This window comes from Dreissena polymorpha, chromosome 5 (assembly GCF_020536995.1).
Source record: "Dreissena polymorpha isolate Duluth1 chromosome 5, UMN_Dpol_1.0, whole genome shotgun sequence".
Taxonomy (NCBI): Eukaryota; Metazoa; Mollusca; class Bivalvia; order Myida; family Dreissenidae; genus Dreissena; species Dreissena polymorpha.
The window spans coordinates 55743771-55765400 of record NC_068359.1 but is presented as its reverse complement, the minus strand read 5'-3'; the positions used below and the strand labels follow the sequence as shown (position 1 = coordinate 55765400).

General features: G+C 34.1%; 1 protein-coding gene across 1 annotated transcript; it reads left to right on the top strand.

Moving 5' to 3' along the window:
* The first annotated feature begins 2001 nt into the window (after positions 1-2001).
* Positions 2002-3703, top strand: LOC127880963 (neurotrophin receptor-interacting factor 1-like). The gene is made up of 3 exons (XM_052428480.1): positions 2002-2072; positions 2807-2922; positions 3194-3703. Exons 2-3 carry the CDS (start codon positions 2809-2811, stop codon positions 3353-3355), a joined length of 276 nt encoding a protein of 91 aa, XP_052284440.1. The 5' UTR covers positions 2002-2072; positions 2807-2808; the 3' UTR covers positions 3356-3703.
* Positions 3704-21630: the final 17927 nt, after the last annotated feature.

The following is a 21630-nucleotide window of genomic DNA, read 5'->3' as shown; positions in this document are numbered from 1 at the left end:
GGGATCCGGTTGGGAAGAATTAGTGTTAAATTTCCGAATTACCTTTCTAGCAAATAGGATATTCTTCATATATTTAAATTTCAGATGTAGAACAAGATTACAAAAAATACACAATGACACGGATGAATTCCATTCACGCCATTCTCTCTTGTTTCGTAGGCTTGATCTTGTATCCGTTTAGCCACAAATTGAGAACAAATCAGTGGCAGTATTGCTCCAGGCTGGAAGAATGTGAACACGCCGTTAAGAACTTTATTTGTTCAAATATCTGAAGTTATTGAAATATATGTGAAAAAATATAAGTGCATAAAGACAAGTGTTCTTGCAGTTTGTGCCGATATCTTAATTAAGGTATATGAATACATCCTTGAATACGTCTGAAATCGGTGACAAACTTTCACGTTGCGTTTAGTATAACCGTGCATAGTCGTGCAGTCCACAATGCATTGTTAAACAAGAACACAGGCTTATTAAATAAAGTAATTCTGGTGTATTTCATACTGCAATAAGCAGCAAAAATCTGTATTTTATGTACCGGTACTCGTTGAAATTCTTATTTTAAAAAGTACTTCCAGACAAATCTCTGTGCGTAGGTTGTATTTTTGGTATTGAAAGTGTCGTTAAATCAATTTACTAAAACATACTGTCATGTGTGGCATATTCTGCAATAATTATAATGTCAAGTAAAATAGTTGAATGAAATATATAGGATTCCAATCCGGGACCTCTTCGAGTCAAATATAACGCGCTTCCTCTGTATCTGTCAGGCTTAAATACTGTTCAGCCTATTTAAAGTGATATTATGGGCATCTAACAATTTATAGGTGTAAATCGCAACCGTTTTTTTATTTGTGGTGTTTTCACTTCATATACACTCATATTTGTTATTGCAGCATCAAAATACTTTAATGCTAAAACAATATCCCGGAAAGAGAAAAATAATGCATTTGAATATGAAAATCATTCGATTTCAACGTGAATCAAAATTTAGTTTAAGTGCAGATTCGTTCATACAAGGACACTATTTTGTTGAACTTATCATTTAGGCTTAGAGGACTGGGTGAGTCATGTAAAATATCGAATATAATATATATTTTTATAAACAATTAGAAGAAAGATGAGTTGCAGATAATTGGTCGGTAACCACATTTTAACTAACTCTTTTGGCCTGTTAATTCTTTTCAGCTCAAATCAACAGTGAAAAATGCCCATAATATCACTTGTGTAAGACTTGTAAGAAAATACACGTTCTTTAAAAATTATCATTACAATGCATTCCAGACGCTTTACTCTATTAATAAATGTATTTCCTTTACAGCCCAACCGATTTTTACAACTATGCTCCAGATCTGAAAGGTTACGGTAATACATGATTGAATTAATACCTTAACGATATTGGGAGTAAATATTTCAGTTTTTTGTTTTCAGATATTCATTTAACATCTCCAGACTTATCGGAAAGTTACAGTCGGGTCCAGCTGTTGAATCTTCATACTAGTATTCAACAACTGACCTGTAAGTGTGATTATGATTCTTTAGTTATGCATACATGCATTGCACTCCACAACACCGTCTTCGAATAGTGATCATGTCTGGCGTTTTATTAAAAATATACCGGTACATCGATGATGAAGTTACAGTCTGGACAAGATCTGACAGACGCAATTAACTGAATCGCCATGGTAACGGTTGTTTCATCGAAATTATGTTATTAACGGTATATGGTGATTAAAATGTATTTAACAAACTACAACATTCTTGCTCGGTGTAATAATAACGAAATCAAAAAGCCATTGCTTCGGTTATCATCGGTTGACTTCAGTTATCCTCGGTTTTCATCATATATCATCAGTTATAATCACTCTCATCGCATCATCATTAAATATACCATTTGACATAATTTGATAGTAATATAATAACGATTCTTTAGTAAAATATATATCGGTAATTCACATTTATATTTAACAAACAATTTTTAATAAAAAAAACATTCACATATGACACGGTGCCTATACCACGTGACTTTTTAAGATCTGTGTGGGGAGTAAAATATCAACAAAAGCGCGACGAAGGTAAGATTTTTAAGGATAACTTTTTTAATATGTCACCATTTTTAATGGGATAAAGTGGAGAGCCCGCTAATTCATGAGAGTTTTCTATAGGTATCATGATTTTATAAAACAAATAAGTATTTTTTCAGTAAAGTGCAACCGCGCGTTTGAACGGTTAGAAAAGGGTAGGATCAGTGTGGGGACATTATTTTTTTTACACAAAAACATTACCTCTGGTGAAATTAAGAAATAAATTTTATGGGCGGAGCTTACACTATATCATTTTGCATCCATTTTCAGGTTTCTTTTATTTATTTACGAAACAAAATTCAAGAAAACTATTCTTACAGTAATATGATCTGTGTGGTATACGTTTTTCAACGGATCTGTGTGGTATACTGTTTTTAAGTTTTTCAGTTCTATTTAGTTGTTTAAGAAAATGCTTGTCAACAATGTATTTGAAACGGGATTTTTAAATGCGCTAGCATGTAAAACACATAATGGCTATACACTACGCTTGCACCGCTTGTTAAACTAATACATAATTATGATTTACAGGCATGCTGTACAATCCCCATTATAATATTAAAATCTTACGCTGCAGCATCTTAAATCGATGACAAGTCCATGCTTACCTTAAATAAGTGTATACTTTATGTTATTGTATCAAATTCCATTTTTATTTTGGCGCCAAACACTACTGTCAGGTGAAGAAATGTATCGTATATTATTTTTGATATTATATTTGCTTTAAGGTATGGCTCAATGCTCCGAACGCGGAAAAATGTCGAAGACCAGAGCTGGATTATTGCGCCACATTAGGGGACACGCTAACTCTGGAAACTATAACTGCTGTGGGAAAGCATTTCAGGTAAGATTAAATACCTTAAAAATAGTTACATTTTTTATACAGTTATGCTAACAAACAGATGAACGGATTTTCTTGAAACAACACAAATATACAATATATCTCATCTCTCAGGTTATCATATACATGTTGTATTTTGAAATAACTTAATAATCGTCAAATCGTTTGTAATTTAAAACTAACGAACGCGTGTCCTCAGATACTAACATTTTTTGAAATAGCGTGTTTACGCATTGAAATGTCACGTGAATAAAATATGTTGTTTTTTTCTCAGGATGCCTACAATCTTAGAAGGCTTCAACGAACAAAGGACCCCAATATCACGTGTGTGTACAGTGCGGCAGGAGCTTTGCGGACAAGTACCTACTCGTGGCTAGAGAGAAAAGTGCAAAAAAGAGGGATTGGTGAAATGTTACCAGTGTGGGTTGGCAGTTAGGAGTGAGAATGACCTCAGAGAGCACGCCAATACCCACATGCATGACAAGTGTTACAGTAGTGAGGAGTGTTTCAAAACGTACACACGCAAAACAAACTTTTCTCGATACGTGAGGACTTCACATAAATCCGTGAATACTGATGAAAAATCATAATAGTTTACAGTTTGTCTGTGTAACTTCATTATCGTTTTACGTTATTTTATTCGTTGTTTTACTTTTACTTTACTTTTCAAAATGATTCTAAAGTTATCCGAATTTGATTAATTTTTAGGTTTCGTTTAGTTCGTTTGTGTGTTTGAAATCATCTCAAATAATTGTGCAATAATTTGGATTTACGTTATTCATTAATATATCGCATCTGTGATTTGTATTATCGAATCTGTGATTCTTTTTTAATTATAACTTGATTAAAGTTTTGCGATGTTTTTCGTTGGTTTCAACTTTAAATACCGCTGTCACGAGCTAGTTCGATAATCATAAGCAGCCAGGGTTTCTTATACTAAGGATTTTCACGATTGCTTTACATAATTAACTGCCTGCTTATAATTACTCTAGGCCGTGGTAATTGACAGTAAACAATGTATGCAATGTGGTTGTGTATACAAAACAATACTCCTTAATTCGAAATACGTCTTGACATTCTTCAGAGCTGCATCCCTTACAACACAAGAGGAGAATCGTACATATATAATCATATTATATAATATTTATTCATTTACATTTTATATTCTCTTCAAAATAATTAACGCTAAAGATAAGCATACATTTGTTACACTGAATACAACGACATAATTTATAACATGAAATTATCACCAACACATGGCGAATGATTGTCAATATCTATACTATGTAATAAACTAATGCAACAATATGAATTCCATATATGAAATAAAACACACAAACACACACATATATATATGTTTCTACTATGACCAGTATTTTGTTTTTAATAAAAATACCGTTTACCTTAAACTTTAAATAACAACAAAATTACAAGCCAATACGTCTGGTGGATTCTGTTTTATCAGTTTGTATTCCAAATTTGATTTTAAAACATACGTATTACTCCGGAAAGAACATGCCTTTGCTTTTTGTCAACCTGTGTAATATTTGACACAATTTCTATTGCAGATTTTGTGTCAGAATTAAAATCTCCATTGTGTGCGTCTATCCGCATTCTTATTGTTGGCAACAGTTTGCTATCGTTTCGTCTCGCCCGCTCCCACCTTACTCCTAGTGTCCCCTTCTGTATAGCATTCCTGTCTCGTGAAACTGTTTCCTCTGTTTTTTCTTCCCTTAACCCTTGTCCGCTCACTAGGGCCAAATAGGTGATTACTGAAATGAATTAATTTTTAAATAATAATAATAGATCTACTACTACTACTATTACTACTACTACTAGTAGTAGTAATAGTTGTAGTAGTATTAGTAGTAGCAGTAGTAGTAGTAGTAGTAGCAGTAGTAGTAGTAGTAGTAGTAGTAGTAGTAGTAGCAGTAGTATTAGTAGTAGTAGTAGTAGCAGAAGTAGTAGTAATAGTAGTATTGGTAGTAGTAATTGTTGTATTGAAATAATTGAAATTAATAAAAAAATATATATATTGTCGTTATTATCTCAATTTATCCGTAAATTGTAGAAACACGGATACCACACAGATCCTTCTAAACACGTATACCACACAGATCAGATTACTGTTAGAATATTTTTCTTGATTTTGTTTTCATAAATATATGAAAGAAACCTGAAAAAAGAATGCAAAATGATATAGTGTAAGCTCCGCCCATAAAGTTTATTGCTTTATTTCACGAGAGGTGATGTTTCTGTGTCATAATAAAATAATGTCCCCACACTGATCCTACCTTTTTCTAACCGTTCAAACGCGCGGTTGCACTTTACTGAAAAAATATTCATTTGTTTTACAAAATCATGATACCTATAGAAAACTCTCATGAATGAGCGGGCTCTCCACTTTATCCCATTGAAAATGATGACATATTAAAAAAGTTATCCTTAAAAATCTTACCTTCGTCGTGCTTTTGTTGACATTTAACTCCCCACACAGATCTTAAAAAGTCACATGGTATAGGCACCGTGTATGAGGCATTAAGCAAACACAAAACGCACTTAGTGTTTCTACATGACACTTGATGAATCTTTGGGTAAATATGAGCCTCGTTCTGGGAAAACGTGGCTTAATGCACGTGCGTTAAGTGTCGCTCCAGATTAGCCTGTGCCGGACAAGCGTACATACGCCGTATGCTGTTATATGGAGTTGTACGACGCAGATTTCTTCCTACACGGACTAATGACGAATAGCGTTCCACTCTGCAACATAGACAATCAACATGTTAATTTAACAGCACTTGTGTAATTTTGTTTCGCTTTTATTTGTGAGCGTTAGCAAATTTTGCAAATCAGTATGGGCTTTACTACGTTAGGAACTGTAACCCGTGACTGCCTGTGTGTATAACTGCAGTAAAATTAAGCAGACGACGAATGCTAAGCTAGGAGCGTCTGCTCTAACCACCGCATCTGCTTGTTTATAGTTCCCACTGGTACACTAAATGTTGTGTATATATTCAAAAGTATTTTACAGCTTGTAAGACAACGTTGGCCAGTCTAGTGTTTATCATTGAAATCTGTACATATTGGCTGCTTTCAGGGAAAACGGAGCTTAATGCATGTTAAATAAGATTAGCCTGTGCACACTGATTAGCTGTATCTATTATTTGATAAAAAACAACACATCTCGATATGTGCTTTAAGACACACTCTTCATTAATTTGAATTGGTTGTGGTCATTTCAAACTTGCGATTTAAAAAGCTTTCACATACTTTTGAAAACTGAGTTGCGTCTAAGATTATAAAACAGCAAACAAATTCAGTGCCTTCGGCGCTTTGACTAAAAGTTGAGTTTGTGCTGTTGTTTTTGTAAGCAAACACATAATTATATTATGAATCTTTCGGCTCGATGGTCATATCCATTAAAGTTTTCTTGTCGGTCCCGCGACTTCGAGCCATAAGGAGTCGACTAATAAATGCAAGGGGAATGGGTGGAGCAGAGCGCCGTTGATATTTCTATTTAACGCATGGACGATAAAATACATATTGGGTGTATAACTTTTTTACTAATTTGCCAGGAGGCTCTATACGGCCACCGCTCCTTTACAGGACGTGGCATCTGCATCATGATGTATAATGATAGATACATGCGACCTCAGGTAATGTGATCTCCGGTTCCAGCGACGAACCTTTCTAGTTAGTGCCCACCGTGAAGACCTTTTAGTTGGTCGAACGTCTAATGAAAACGAAAAATACTAGAAGGTCATGCTTGAGAGCATACTCAAATCATTCGACCCCCTGGTGCCAGTGTGTTACTACGATTTTACAAATCGGCTCAAATAATTTAGCCGCGCATATGAAAACGGGGCTTAATGCAGTCCGCACGTGCTTATTAGGGACGACACTTTACGCTTTTATGATATTTTTCGTTCAAATTTAGTCTCTTCTTAGCGCAAATGTTAGCAAAAGGCGGAAAGTATTGTCCCTGATTAGCCTGTGCGAACTGCATTAAGCTTTTTTTTTCAAAAGCGATGTTTAATACTTTCAATTTGGACTGCACAGGCTAATCTGAGGCGACGCTTTACGCATATGCATTAAGTCCCGTTTTCCCAATGCGCGGATGATACTGTACCAGCCAGAAACCTCACCTTTATGTATCCAGGCAAGGCGGACCAAAATCCGTAGTTTGGTCAGAGTTCCTTTCCCTCGACGCGTCGCACGAATTTCATGAATGAAACACCGCGAATGATGTACCGGTAGATGAGCAATTGGCAAACAAATCTGTGGACGGTAATCACACAAATAATGAAAATGAACAGGCCGCTTTATTATTTGAATAACCGACGAGTTTCATTCAGATGTTATCAAATTATAAAACTCAATATATATAATCAGGATAATTTTTTGTTAGACCGATGATCAGACCTCACACTTGGGTAAGTTGGTCCAAAAAATTTCGTTAAACATTTAAAGCTAAATAACAGTTAACTTCATAGCGACACGATTCAGATGCATGAGCAATACAAAGACAATACACTTCAATTTAATGACCATTTAATTACTAAATAATTAAACACATACCAGAAAACTAGAACTGACTGTCTGAGAAACGATTACATAAAAACAAAACGATAATCAATAGGACAACAACATCTCGACTTTATTAAATTGATGTTGAAACAAAGCATCATATAGCTAACACTCAATTCATAAAGAAGTCGAAATAAAGCGTTAAAAGGATAAACAAACATACAGTCGCCGTGGCGTAGTAGATATGGTGTCCGCCTCGAGATCGGGAGGTCACGTGTTCGATCCCCACTGTCGAATCGTTCTTTAAATCTCCCCATAGACACCAAGTACTAGTTCTATTCCGAGGAAATTGACTCAGGAGCGTTTCAAATAAGCTTAAGGCTTTCCATGCAATCGAGTTAAAATAAATAGGTTAGACTAAACTAAACTAAGGCGAATCTACAAAGCGGTTGTGTGTGTCCATCTTTGTTCATCTTTAGCAACATAAAATAGTTCAGATGTTTCAAATTAATAATATTCTTATAGCTAGTTACTATTCAAATGTTATGATGTACAAAAACACCGATACTCATACGAATTTCAGATAGAAATATCGTCACAAGATGACCTAAGTGCGCCAGTAACCCTAAAATCTATTCCGTAGTGAAGTTATACGACCCCTTGCTTGTCAACTTTTTTTTCTTGGTATATCATATTACGTACTTGATGGACCATTATATTAAGTACCTTTTATTTGATAGTTTCAATGCGTATGTTATTAGCAAATTGTATAATGTTGGTCATTAAATCTTAAATGGTCGAACATCTGGATTAAAAAATATGAGCCGCGCCTTGGGAAAACCGGGTTTAATGCATGTGCGTTGTGGTCCAAGATTGGCCTGTTCAATTTTTCCAAATTATCAGCCAGTCTATGTGGAAAGTGTCGTTCCTGAATAGCCTGTGCAGTTCGACACTTTCCACTTGTATGGTACTTTTGTTTTAAGGAGTTATCCTTAAAAAGAAGCCACCCGTTTATGTGGAAAGTGTCGTTCCTGATTAGCCTTTGTGGACTGCACAGGCTAATCTGGGATGTCATTTTACAAACATGCAATAATGCTAATCTGGGATGACATTTTACGACCATGCAATAATGCTAATCTGGGATGACATTTTACGACCATGCAATAATGCTAATCTGGGATGACATTTTACAAACATGCATTAATGCTAATCTGGGATGACATTTTACAAACATGCATTAATGCTAATCTGGGATGACATTTTACGAGCATGCATTAATGCTAATCTGGGATGACATTTTACAAACATGCATTAATGCTAATCTGGGATGACATTTTACAAACATGCATTAATGCTAATCTGGGATGACATTTTACAAACATGCATTAAGCCCGGTTTTCCCAGAGTGATGCTCATATTTTATCTTTATATAAGATTATATTTCATGTACTTTTCTTATTAGCACAGTATTTAGTTTCGGCCTATTTTTTACCATTTTCTGGACAGAAGCAAACTGTAAATGACTACATGCGAACAGCATAAAACCAGAACAGCCTGCACTTAAAGGAATCTTCACGTTTTGGTAAATTTACAAAATTGAAAAAAGTTGTTTCAGATTCGCAAATTTTCGTTTTAGTTATGATATTTGTGAGGAAACAGTAAAACTGAACATTTACCATGGTCTAATATAGCCATTATATGCATCTTTTGACGATTTAAAAACATCAAAATTATAAAGCGTTGCAACGCGAAACGATTTAAGAATTTGGAGAGTTATTTTATTGTCGTGTAATTTTGTGAAACTACTAAGATTGCTTATATAAAGTACAAAATACATCTCTCATACATACTTGGCAGGATGGCCGAGCGGTCTAATTGGTTTTTACTCCAGGACTCCAGGGGGTCACTGGTTCGAGTCGAGCGGTCTAATTGGTTTTTACTCCAGGACTCCGGGAGTCACTGGTTCGAGCCCTGCTGAAGGCTACTTTTTGCATGTTTTTCATTTTATTCTTGAGTTTTTACTGGAGATTTTTAGATCCAATGATTACATTTACCAATATAAAGAATTTAATGACAAACTTCAAAACATGCCAAAATCTGTGAAAAGACCCATTTCACTCACAGGATGTTAAGGTTGTATGCGGTTTGCTGTTCATACGTAGACAAAATAGGAGCTGATTGTTTCAGTACAGATATATACACTGTTTACAGGTGGTGAGGTACAAAGGTTTAAACACATTTCAAAGAGCTACATGAAAATACGCATGTTAACTGCAGACAAAAATGTTTCTTAAATTGCATACAGTTATTGTGCTAGAGTAGTTGTAATTACAACAACACACAAATGGTAAATTACAAAAAATATTCATTCTTAATTAATACATTTTAACCCAATTTACAAGTGTGCTTTACACGTGTGCTTTACAAATGTGAAGGTCATCTATTATGATTTCACATTTGAGAGGGCGAAGGGTGTGTTGGGCTTGACAAGCCGTCCCCAAATGGTGAATTGTTGTGGTAAGTTATAAATATTTCGTTATTTATCATTAAGAAAAGTTTGGACGATTAAAATACGCACGCCAAAACCAATGCAAAACTTTGATATCTATATAGGGCTTTCCGCAATCGGACTCTACCAAACTGTTGTTTTCATTATGACTGCAATATGCTTAACATATAATGGCATAAACTAAAGATAAAAATTGCAGTATCCTTGTTTACAAACCATTGGGAATAACACCATCGTGGTAAAAAACCTTACTATCGGAAATACTTATCGTGTTGGTCGATGATCTAAACGCATTTTTAAGAAATGTTTCATTACTGACGTTTATTAAGATTCACTTTTTATGTTTAACTATACAACAACACAGCTTGTTTGGCAGCCACTACCAATTACAAATAACATTAACAGTATTTATGTGTTCATTTGTTTACTTTATCTGTGATCTTCATATAACCAACACATTTCGTTGTAAAATTACTTACTAAACACCTTTAACAGAAGTATTGATTTCAAAATTGTTAAATATTTTTTTCAGTTCAAGAGCAAAATAATTTGTCGGGTTAGTTTGCATTATTGTTTGTATCACATAATTTGTCGGGTTAATTTGCATTATTGTTTGTATCACATAATTTGTCGGGTTAGTTTGCATTATTGTTTGTATCACATAATTTGTCGGGTTAGTTTGAAGTATTGTTTGTATCGCATAATTTGCATCATTTCCATTGTAATACAATGATTAATAGTATTCGTAACTTAAACATGCGCCTGATGTCAGTTTGCGCGTCTTTATTGGCAATTTTGTCTTCATATTGGCATATCACATGCTATTGTTTTGAACACATGACGACATCGTCAACGTCCAATAACATCATGTCTGTTGTCAACTTTTAGGTATTGTCAGCATGTTTTGCGAAAATATTTTATGTGTGAGGACGTCTCATTAATGGCAATGCAACCATGGTAAAATAAAACCGTCAGTGATGACGAAGAATTGAAACAGTTTTCATCACGTCACTGTATACTTGTTTTACAATGACCCATCAAAAGAGGTTATACCTTCATGAAGATCAATCACCAGGTGAAATATAAAAGCTCTGTAAGGAATAGTTTTAACATGTTCAAGGGTGACCAAAGCGAAGCAGTAGTTTAATGGCGGATATAATGCAATAGAAGGCTATGATGATCCTCAAGCGTTCTCCTGAGTTCGAGGTTAACCAATTGTCAAACTTGACCTTTTGACCTAGTTGTTGGATGTAGTTTAGGTTTTGTCAAAAATAAAGTTAAGTTAAGTTCAAGTTTCATCCAGATCTAGTCATACACGTGGTTCCTAAGTAGTACGTTTGCAGTGTTTTTAAGTTGAAGTTTTTCTAAAAATTTAGTTTAAACCTATTAATTTTAGCTCAATTGCATAGAAAGACTAAGGTTTATTTGACACGCTTTCGAGTCCGTTTCCTGGACCAAGAACCAGTTCTTGGTGTCTATTGCGAAGATCTTAAGAACGCTTCCACAGTGGGGATCGAACCCGATCGTAAATTTTATTTGGTGACCTAAATTTTGGATGCAGGTGAGCCAGATTCAACATCGCCCTCGATATTCCCACGTTTAATATATGTCCTTTAAAGTGGTCACAAGATTTATGTAAGATATTACTTTGTTACCTAGTATTTGAACCAACGTGACAATTATTAAAAAATTGACTATATATCGTCAAGACAACATTCTAACCAAGTATCATCAATATTAGTTTAAACATATTTTATTGTATAAACACATTCATTTACAAACAATTACATATAAGAGAAAGTTTGTAGTACATGTATACAAATGGACTGGGCCAAGATTTATACCAACATCATCGGAGGGCCCTCTCTTTTATAACAGTTTATTGTAAAGGTTGACAAGATGGGTATGCTAAAAATACAGGTAAGTCGGTAGTCCAATGTTGTATGTGCATACTTAATAAAGCAAAGCTCTGTTAAAATAACAAAATTGATTATACAGAGTAAGTGGATAATAGATAGTTTGGGTATACTTAATATTGGACGAATGAGACATAAAGAAAAAAAACTATTAAAAAACAAACATCATAAACAAAGATAAACATGCTTACGATAACCCTGACCAGCTCAACGATATCCTTCCATTCAACTTGATATTGAAAAGCTTAGAGGGGTGCTATTATGTACTGTTTAATTGATCGTTGCACATTAATTTGTCTCGTTTGTTTGATAAATAACTGAACTTCTTGAACGAGCTTACGCTTTTCTTCGTAGTTCAACGTTTGTATGCCAAACATGAGTTTTGATGCACTAATTGGATGAAATATACGCGTGTTTATAAACATGTGTACGCGAACGTCCTGATAACGTTTAAAGAAACAATGGTCCGCATCTTCGGTGTGGTATCATCAATGTTGATTCCTTAATGAGATGGTATTAGATATGATCTGGTGACCTAGTTTTTGGATGCGCGTGAACCAGATTCGCACTCATTCTAGATATTGTCAAGATAAGTATTCGGAGAACATTGACTACAGATCGATTATTAAAAGAAGCTTCTGCAGTGATAACAAGTTTTTTTTCTAAGATTTGACCTGTAGTTCTAGTTTTTGGACATATGCGACACAGATCCTAACCACCGTCAAGATATTTTCAACATAAACATTCTGAGAAATTTAACAGTATTCACTACGGATGCCAGTTGAGCTCAACGCTGATAAAATGTAACAATAACTTTTCAGCTTTAAGCCGATATTTATCAAGTGTAATCTAGTTAATAGAAAGAATTTAATCATGATAAACATATACAAATTTGTTTAAGTGACATTTTTAATACCTACCTACCTACCTACCTACCTACCTACCTACCTACCTACCTACCTACCTACCTACCTACCTACCTACCTACCTACCTACCTACCTACCTACCTACCTACCTACCTACCTACCTACCTACCTACCTACCTACCTACCTACCTACCTACCTACCTACCTACCTACCTACCTACCTACCTACCTACCTACCTACCTACCTACCTACCTACCTACCTACCTACCTACCTACCTACCTACCTACCTACCTACCTACCCACCCACCCACCCACCCACCCAGACACCCACCCACCCACCCACCCAAACACCCACCCACCCACCCATAATTCATCCACCCACCCACCCAACGACCCACCCACCCACCCACCCACCCACCCAACCATCCATCCACCCACCCACCCACCCATAATTGTTTTTCGAAAAGGCGGTCGTAATTCAAACTATTCTTTTCGTTATAACATCAAAATTATAGGTATCGTCAACCGTTTTAATTATCTCGGTGTTGTTTATTTTACGTCTGGCGGGTCATTTTGCGACGCCACAAACACACTAGCTTAACAAGCTCCTTAAGCTTTTTTTAAACTGACAAAGTATTTATAAAAATTTACGGAAATTACATTAGGTAACAAACTTGAGCTCTTCGATAAACTCGATAAACTTATAACGCCAATATTGAATTACGGTAGCGAGGTATGGAGCTTTATTAAGGCGTTACCAATAAAAAGGGTTCATATGCAATTTTGCAACCAATTATTGGGTGTAAAAATGCACACAAAATGATTTTGTATATGTTGAAGTTGGACGTATCAATTATCATTCTAGAAGATATTTAAATATAATTAAATACTGGGCAAAACTTTGAAGAATTCCAGATAATAAGCAAATATATCTAACTCTATTAAATGATATCCTCGTCTTTCCTTTAAAGAAAAATTGGTGTACATTATTAAAGTATTTGTTAAGTTATTTGGGATTTTATGACACTTGAAACTTCCAAGATGTTGTTCATGTAAACATTGTCCTATCTGCCTTAAGACAACGACTGAGCGACACATGTATATAAAACTTGAATTATAGGCTTGACAACTCCAGCAGAGCTAACTTATACAAACACATTGCAATATTCCGTTGGTGATTACAAAATTGTACATTTACATATTTAACGCATTTTAAGTTCGTACAAACAACACATATGTAATGTCAAACTAATTTCATTATATTATATTGTGTTTTATTTTATGATCGTGTAAATTAAGCAACCAATATTCATGTGTACTTTTTCTTCATGTTTAAAATTTATAATTATTAAAAATTCATATAACTGTTTGGTACGATTTATATGATATATTTGTTATTTTTATTATTATTATTATTACTATTAACTAGTAGTATTTATGTTTCAACTGTCATACATTGATATCCTTATATATTGCAAATTTGTAACCACTGTATGCATACTCTTTTTCCACTTGGGCTTAAATTGTCCTTCTGGATCCGATATTAAATAAACACATGCATAAGCGCTATTGAAAACTAATATTTTCTGGTAAGTAACTCAATGGCGCTTATCGCGACGTTATTAATTTTGGTCGCATGAAGTCGAAATTAAGGACATACAATCATTATAACGTATTTCATTCCGCCTACGCCAATGTTTTGAGCGTCATAAGGGACACATAATGCAGCCCTGCAATCAGCTACATTATATTGGTTACCAATTAAACTGTATGCTGTACATTAGGGCTGTAGCATGATTAGAATTTAGTTGTTTTGGATTTTATACTCGATTCTGGCATTGCGTACTTGTCCAATCGCAGTCATTTGCTGTCATATGGGTTGTGTGCGTTTGAGTGTTTATTTGTGGTTATAGAACACGCATATAAAAAACCCATTGACACTTATTTCTTACAATTCCGTGAAAAAAATCAGAATACCAAACTCAGTGCAATATATGTTTCTTAAGTTTTATATGGCTTCAGAAACCGGAATGTAAGAACTATGCGAAGCAATATTCTCTCGTAGACAAGAGACACCTGCAAAGGGGTAATCATAAGTATGTATTATAAACATGCTAATCCAGAAAACAAGTGATAATAAATTGGTTTGGCAGCATGTGAAAGGCATTTTTTATTTTAAAATAAAGAACACATTCATTTAATTTAAGCCTGTTTATTTTAGCTCAATTACATCGAAAGCTTATGGCTTATTGAAACGCTTTCGAGTCCGTTTCCTAGGACTAAGAACCAGTACTTGGTGTCCATGGGATAAATCTTAAGAACGCTGCAACCGTGTGAATCGAAACCGTGACCTAAGCGGTCACATTATCAACTACGACACGGCGACATGAAAGAAAAAAATTGGAAGTTCTGTTGTCGATGTACTACGTTATTTGATGTACCCGTTCATGGCTAAATACATAAATACTAATTATCATAAGACAAAATGATAACATGCATTGTAACGTGTTTCTTTGGTAAGTGAACATGATTAACCAGGTAATAACCTCACTGTTAATTTCGCGATAAATGACTGCACAACTTAGATAACCGTTCAAACGTGCAGTATAGAACAGTTGACAGTATGATGGTTGTTTAATCTAACAAATGCTGAAGGGAAAATATGACGTTGAAACAAAAGTCTTTATTTTTTATAAATTGTACACACAAATTATACTTATGGCAACAGAAGTATGATTATTATGTACAAAAACACTTCGTAGTGTAATAAATATATCATAGTGTAAATACTTGTAAACCAAATTTGATGCTAGACATATTTTAGTTCTAATTTACTAGATACATGTTTTAGTGCATATATGACAATTGTTATACTAGTGAAATTGTTTTAGCTCCATCCTAAAGTTCCCTTGTTAATCAAATTGTGTTTAGATCTGATCAAACACTATCCATTATTTTACACCCATTTTGAGACTTTATTTTAACATCCCTTCTTAAGGAAGATTTTAAGTCCCCGATTAACAATGATACTTTATATCTTATTTGTATTATGCTTTTATAAAGTATAGTCAATGGATCTTGATTATCTTTTTGTGTTTCTAAGTTTGTCATGCTAACATTAAAAGTATCGTGTAAATCTTTTTAGATTGGCAATCTATTGTATTTTAAACTGTATTATGTATGTGATTATTTACTGTGAACATTGATGAGACTATAATAAATAAATAAATATAATATTTCAAGACAGTACGACACCTCGCAAAAGCACGACAAAACGCGGACATATATGCAACACACACAACAACATGAATACAGTTTAATGAACAAAATATATGTAACAACATTGTTCTCAAAAAAGTATTAAATTAAATAAGTGATTACAAAAGTGAAAATAACATTACATGTGTATGAATAGACACAAACATGCGATATTTCTATTTGTTGTGAAGCTCGTTTACTCACAAGCTAATTAATTCAACGGTCTTAAAGAGAGTATTTAAACCTTTGTCCGTATGAATCTGAATTTCTTTTCCTTAGTCATAATTTATTCATTGTTTTTAGAAGCGTAAAGCTTAAACTTGGTACTTCTAAACACTCATTGGTGTTAATATTACTTCTTACTTAGTGAACTGCGCTATTGAAATTAATTGTAAAGTAGTGTATAGGCCAATTACATGGTTTCTTGTTTTATGTTCGCATACTGTTGACATTTTATTTCGTATCCTTTCGGCACCATTTTGTATTTTGTTGGTTAGAGTAGTTGACGAGAAATAAATTAAATACATGTAATCATAATTTATGGGAAACATTATTAAAGCATTTAGCCATTCAGTGGCCAGGGACATATAAATACCGTTTATATGACCCTGTCCACTGAATGTCTGCTTGCGTTTAATTTTGTTATGCACAAACACCTTGCCGGAATATTGGTATTGCTGATGTACATGAATACATAAGGCACAGTATAAGAGGACAGGCGTTAATATACAAAATGATGCCACACAAAAAAAGTTTTTCATATGCTTATATATATGCCTTTAATTGGATACCAATATATATAGCCTTTTATTGTATACACTATAGAGTAGGATACCCCACCTATAGGCACGGGAAATGTTAATTTTGTTCATTGTCTGCGCGTGTCAGAATGGTTTTCAATTATGTGAAGAATACAGTTTAAGTATTTCAAAATCCTGGTTTAATTATATTTAAATTTTTCCATATGAACCAGTTCTAGTATAATAAAACATCAATCAACAGTATTATAACTTTAATAACGCAGATAATCTTTCAGCGTAAAGCTCCCTGGATTTCCTGACGAAACGGTCATATTGTCAGACGAAATAACGCTTACTATCGTAGGAATGGTGAATGACGCCATATAAAGCTGCAAGTTTACTAATATACAGGAGCAATAGATCTTACGAGAGCTTTCAATAAGCGATCAGACGGGTCTTGACAGATCGACAGATCGATACTAAAAGTTGTTTATCGGCGCTATTTATACCTGCCTCAAAGCACTTAGGATTTAGGATTGTGGGCACAAACAAATGAAAATGATGTATGAATAAGACTAAGCCAATCATACTGACTTAGGATTTCAACAACCAATCACATGCGTTTAGGAATCCAAAATCCTAAATGAAGTTTTCTAGCGGCAAACATTCAACAATAACATTATAGTTTAACTAACAATACCATTTAAGGAGCATACACATATAGATATGCAACAGATTCCTAATCTAACAATAAACAAATATACTTCTCTCTGACCAAAACAGAAATGCAGTTATGACAGAGAAGAACTATTACGGAACAATATATCCGAAATATTGCTGAAGCTGAAAAATGCTTTTTTAGGAAAGGCGAAGTTTAAACAAATGATAACACATGTAAACATTTGACGACGCACAATGAAATAATATCTTAAAATAACTTGTAGTGGCATTATTATAGTTATATAACATTCAATCACTTAGACATGAATCTAAACAATATAATCATAGCAAGACGACGTTTGGGTTAGCATCCTAGAAGTTGTTCTAAGTTATATTTTCCATTGGTTCCAGTTCGGCATAGCTTTTATGCAAACAACAACTCAGCAAAATGCATAACTATCAAAACTAAATATTTTTTTTCATCAGTATATTATTTGATGGACGGGAAATAACATTGCACAAACTTACTAATAACTCTTTTCGGTCCAACAATTTAAATTCTTTATTTGTGTGAAATCAAACCTGGTGTGTACATTAGGAAATTTGTTACCTTCTAACAGTATTAGGAAAAAATACTTTTGTTTACTTATCGGATACATTTAAGCAACTTTATCATTTGTTTAAATGAACTTATACTCGACGCTCCAGATGGACAACACAATCCGATACTATATATCAACGTGTTATGAATATTGATATGTGATTTCCTGTCCTAGAGCCGGTAATGGATGCACACTGTGTATTCAGAATTCATTTTATAAAACACTAATTAATTATATTTAGTCCAATATTATATTTTCAATTATATTTTTACTAAAAATACTGTTGTGCCCTCATATTAAAAATATGTGTGATAATGACATTTTATACACAAAAAGGAAACAGAAGTGAACTATATAAAGCTACAGATAGAACATATCGACAAAAATAATTTTTACTGACGGTTACGCACGAGTCCTGAGAGAAACGTTTAATGTGATAGACAGAACTAATGGTTTGATGCGTGATGAATATTGTTAGGCTCTTGAGTATTCATAAACATGTTTTTTTTATCAGTAATCTCATAATTTAAACAAACTGTTATTGTTAACAGTAATATTCACTCAACAATTTTTCTCTCCCATACCAAAAGTCTAGGATTGAATTGTGTATTGCTTATGTTAGTAATCATTTAGCTATCGTTTGCCTAAAGGTGATTTACAGAACTTCAATTTTATAACTTACTGTCCGAACTTCAAGGATGCTCGCCCAAACGCCGTCTTGCAATAGTTTTATTGGTTATATCCATATCTTAGTGATTTAACATTGAATAACTATAATAATACCACTTTAAGTTCTTTTTGGGCGTCGTCATTGATGATAAAATATAACATTTTCCGAGCAAGGGAATAAACCAATGACACACTGTTAATTATCTGTCTAGAGTCATATTACACAACTTACAATGGGCCTTAGATAATTATAGTAGGAATGTGTACGTACAGAACCTTGTCTTCATATTTGTAAAAAAAACACGTTTATTACATGGGTAAACTTATATATTTGTAAAAAAAAACAACACATTAATTACATGGGTAAACTAATGCCAACACAACGGGCTATTCGGCTCCGCACAGAGCGTCAAACCACGGAACCCGTAGATGGCAAAATTGAAAGTGGCGTTAAGGAAGGCAACCAGATTGAAAATGTCGAGTTGCACCAAAAGATACTGGTGGTCGTACCAGCCCGTGTCATGAGTCGCTTATCCGTTAGGTAAAGTACACTTCAAGACGGCCACAAGTTTCATTTTGAGGAGAAACAGCATGTACATTTGCAATCATGAGAATCGACACGGAAAGTATCGCGTGCATGGCCGGATATTCATTCGCTGACGTCTAGATCGGGAGCGAAGGAGCTAAACTTCGATGATGGCGTTACCAATGAGCAACAGTGAAAACGGCGCGCAGAACGACACTGCCAAGATTATCCATTGGTAAACGCAGTCCCAAGGTCGCGGTATTCCTTAGTAAAACGAACGCACTTCCCGACTTTGTATCCATAAAATTAAGTAAGATGGATACTATAATATTTAATACGAACACGACTAGCAGAATGGCGACGATGGTCTGCCTAGCGGTTCATGTGAACGACCCATTCTCTCTGTTTTAAATTTACTCACGGGCAAATCAAGCATTATGTTCTGTCGATCATGACGGCCACGATCAGCCATGAAGAAGTTGGATGCTGCAGTGTGTCAGGTAAAGTTCCGCTTTACACACGGGGTTACTGAGCCATGGTATGTCTATGCCCTAGGTATAATGCACCCTAATAACAGAAGTACACGTAACATCATAAACGTATCTGAAAGCGCAAGAGCAAGCAGGAGCAATGCCGTTGACGGAATTTACTTTTGTCTAAGTAGCATGAACATAGTCATCGCATTTTTGATCGTTTCAACGGAAATAAACCTCCGTGCGGCAAACGTTGATAACGTCTGTAACGTTAATCAATGTCATATTACAAGCAAGCTTTGTTGTTGAATCCATAGTTTCATATGTTTTGATTTCTTCGTTCAAAACTACATTACTTGAAAAAAATATTATGAATTTATAAGCTTCGGGCCATTTTTTCCTTTTCGGTCAGGCACCTGTGTCATTGGATATCATTTGATATCTGATTTGAGAGGACTCGTCAGTAAAATTATTAGTTATTCACCATACATTTTCAAAAGAAAACAACAGCAGATATGGTCCTAACCAGATATTGCGTGTGTTTGTGATTTACCTGCTGACTGTGCTATCTATTTTTAGGCTAATCTCGTGAAAAAAAAATCATTTTATAATTTAACGTTCGTGTTCAAGAAGATAAAAAAATACTTTATATTTAATCAAGTGAGTAATTAATTAAAAGGCAGATGTTTTTTCGGTTCCAAGTATTTTCTCTAGATATAACATTATAGTTGATAAGTATATACAAATCCATGACACTGAACTTTCGCGATCACTTCATCATACCAATAATGGCTTTACATTCAAAGTTCACAACGATAATCAAAGCAAAGTCGGTAACATTTGTTTAAACTTATTATTTGTTCTCTTTCAACTTGTCCCAGTTTTTACTTTTGTTTTCGTCACATAAATCATACAATATACCTCTTGGAAACAGTGTCCATTACTTGATACACTTTTTCTCAAACATGTTATTGTCATAGTGTTTTCACAAGCAGTCCTATTAACTCCTTCATCATTTTCATTATTTTGTTGCAATAGTGTTTTTAATTTTTGCTGGTACATGTCATACATAATTAGAAAAAAGAAGGTTTACCTGTTTAATTACTTCTCTCATGGACTAGGAGCAGCTGTATTTCGCCGCAATAAGAGTTATTTAACAACATTTATCTTTCTTGGGGTGTAAAATTTCTTCTTTAATAATAATATATGACCGTGTGCATTGTTTTCAGATTTCTGTTTTCAGTTTATGTTCATCATTTTATTTAAGTCAACAACAAATAACAGTCTTTAAACTTTAAAAGTCGTTGTTACCTAGATTAGTTTATATTTAGTTTATATTGATTGTATGATGCACCTTGTTTTAGCAAATAAATTTAAGATTCTTTTTTATAATAAAACAATTTTCTAAATGAAACTTATGTGCTTAATAAGAATTTTGTCAGTCTTATTGTTGACAAAAAATCATAAAAACATTTTTCTTCATTTTTAAATTATTTAATTAATTGTTTTGGCAATGCTACTTGACGTTTGACCTCTTAGTGGTTTCCTTATGGTCATATCCGTTTGGATATAACAATTTGCTGAGCTGCACAGAAAACTATAATGTATGATGAGTTCATAATCTTAGCTCTGGATTGGTCATCACTTACTGTTCCTTATCTTATCTCATGAACGTCTAAATTGACGCTATAAATGATTCAAGACTGCTGGCTTTAACAAACATAAGTGAAAGTACATGCGTTAAGGGAGGTTATTCGTGGCTTCATTAGATTAGGACTTCCAGTGTGGCTTCTCTTCGTATACCGCGGACTGTATTTTAGTTAACTATAAAATAGACAATATGTTAATTAAAAAAACATACCATGTAATAATGTACTTTAGTATTGATTTCTATACTATAAATACGTGCGTGCGGTCAGTAATGTTTTAGTGTTATCGCCAATGTGTAAGGTTTTACTTGTC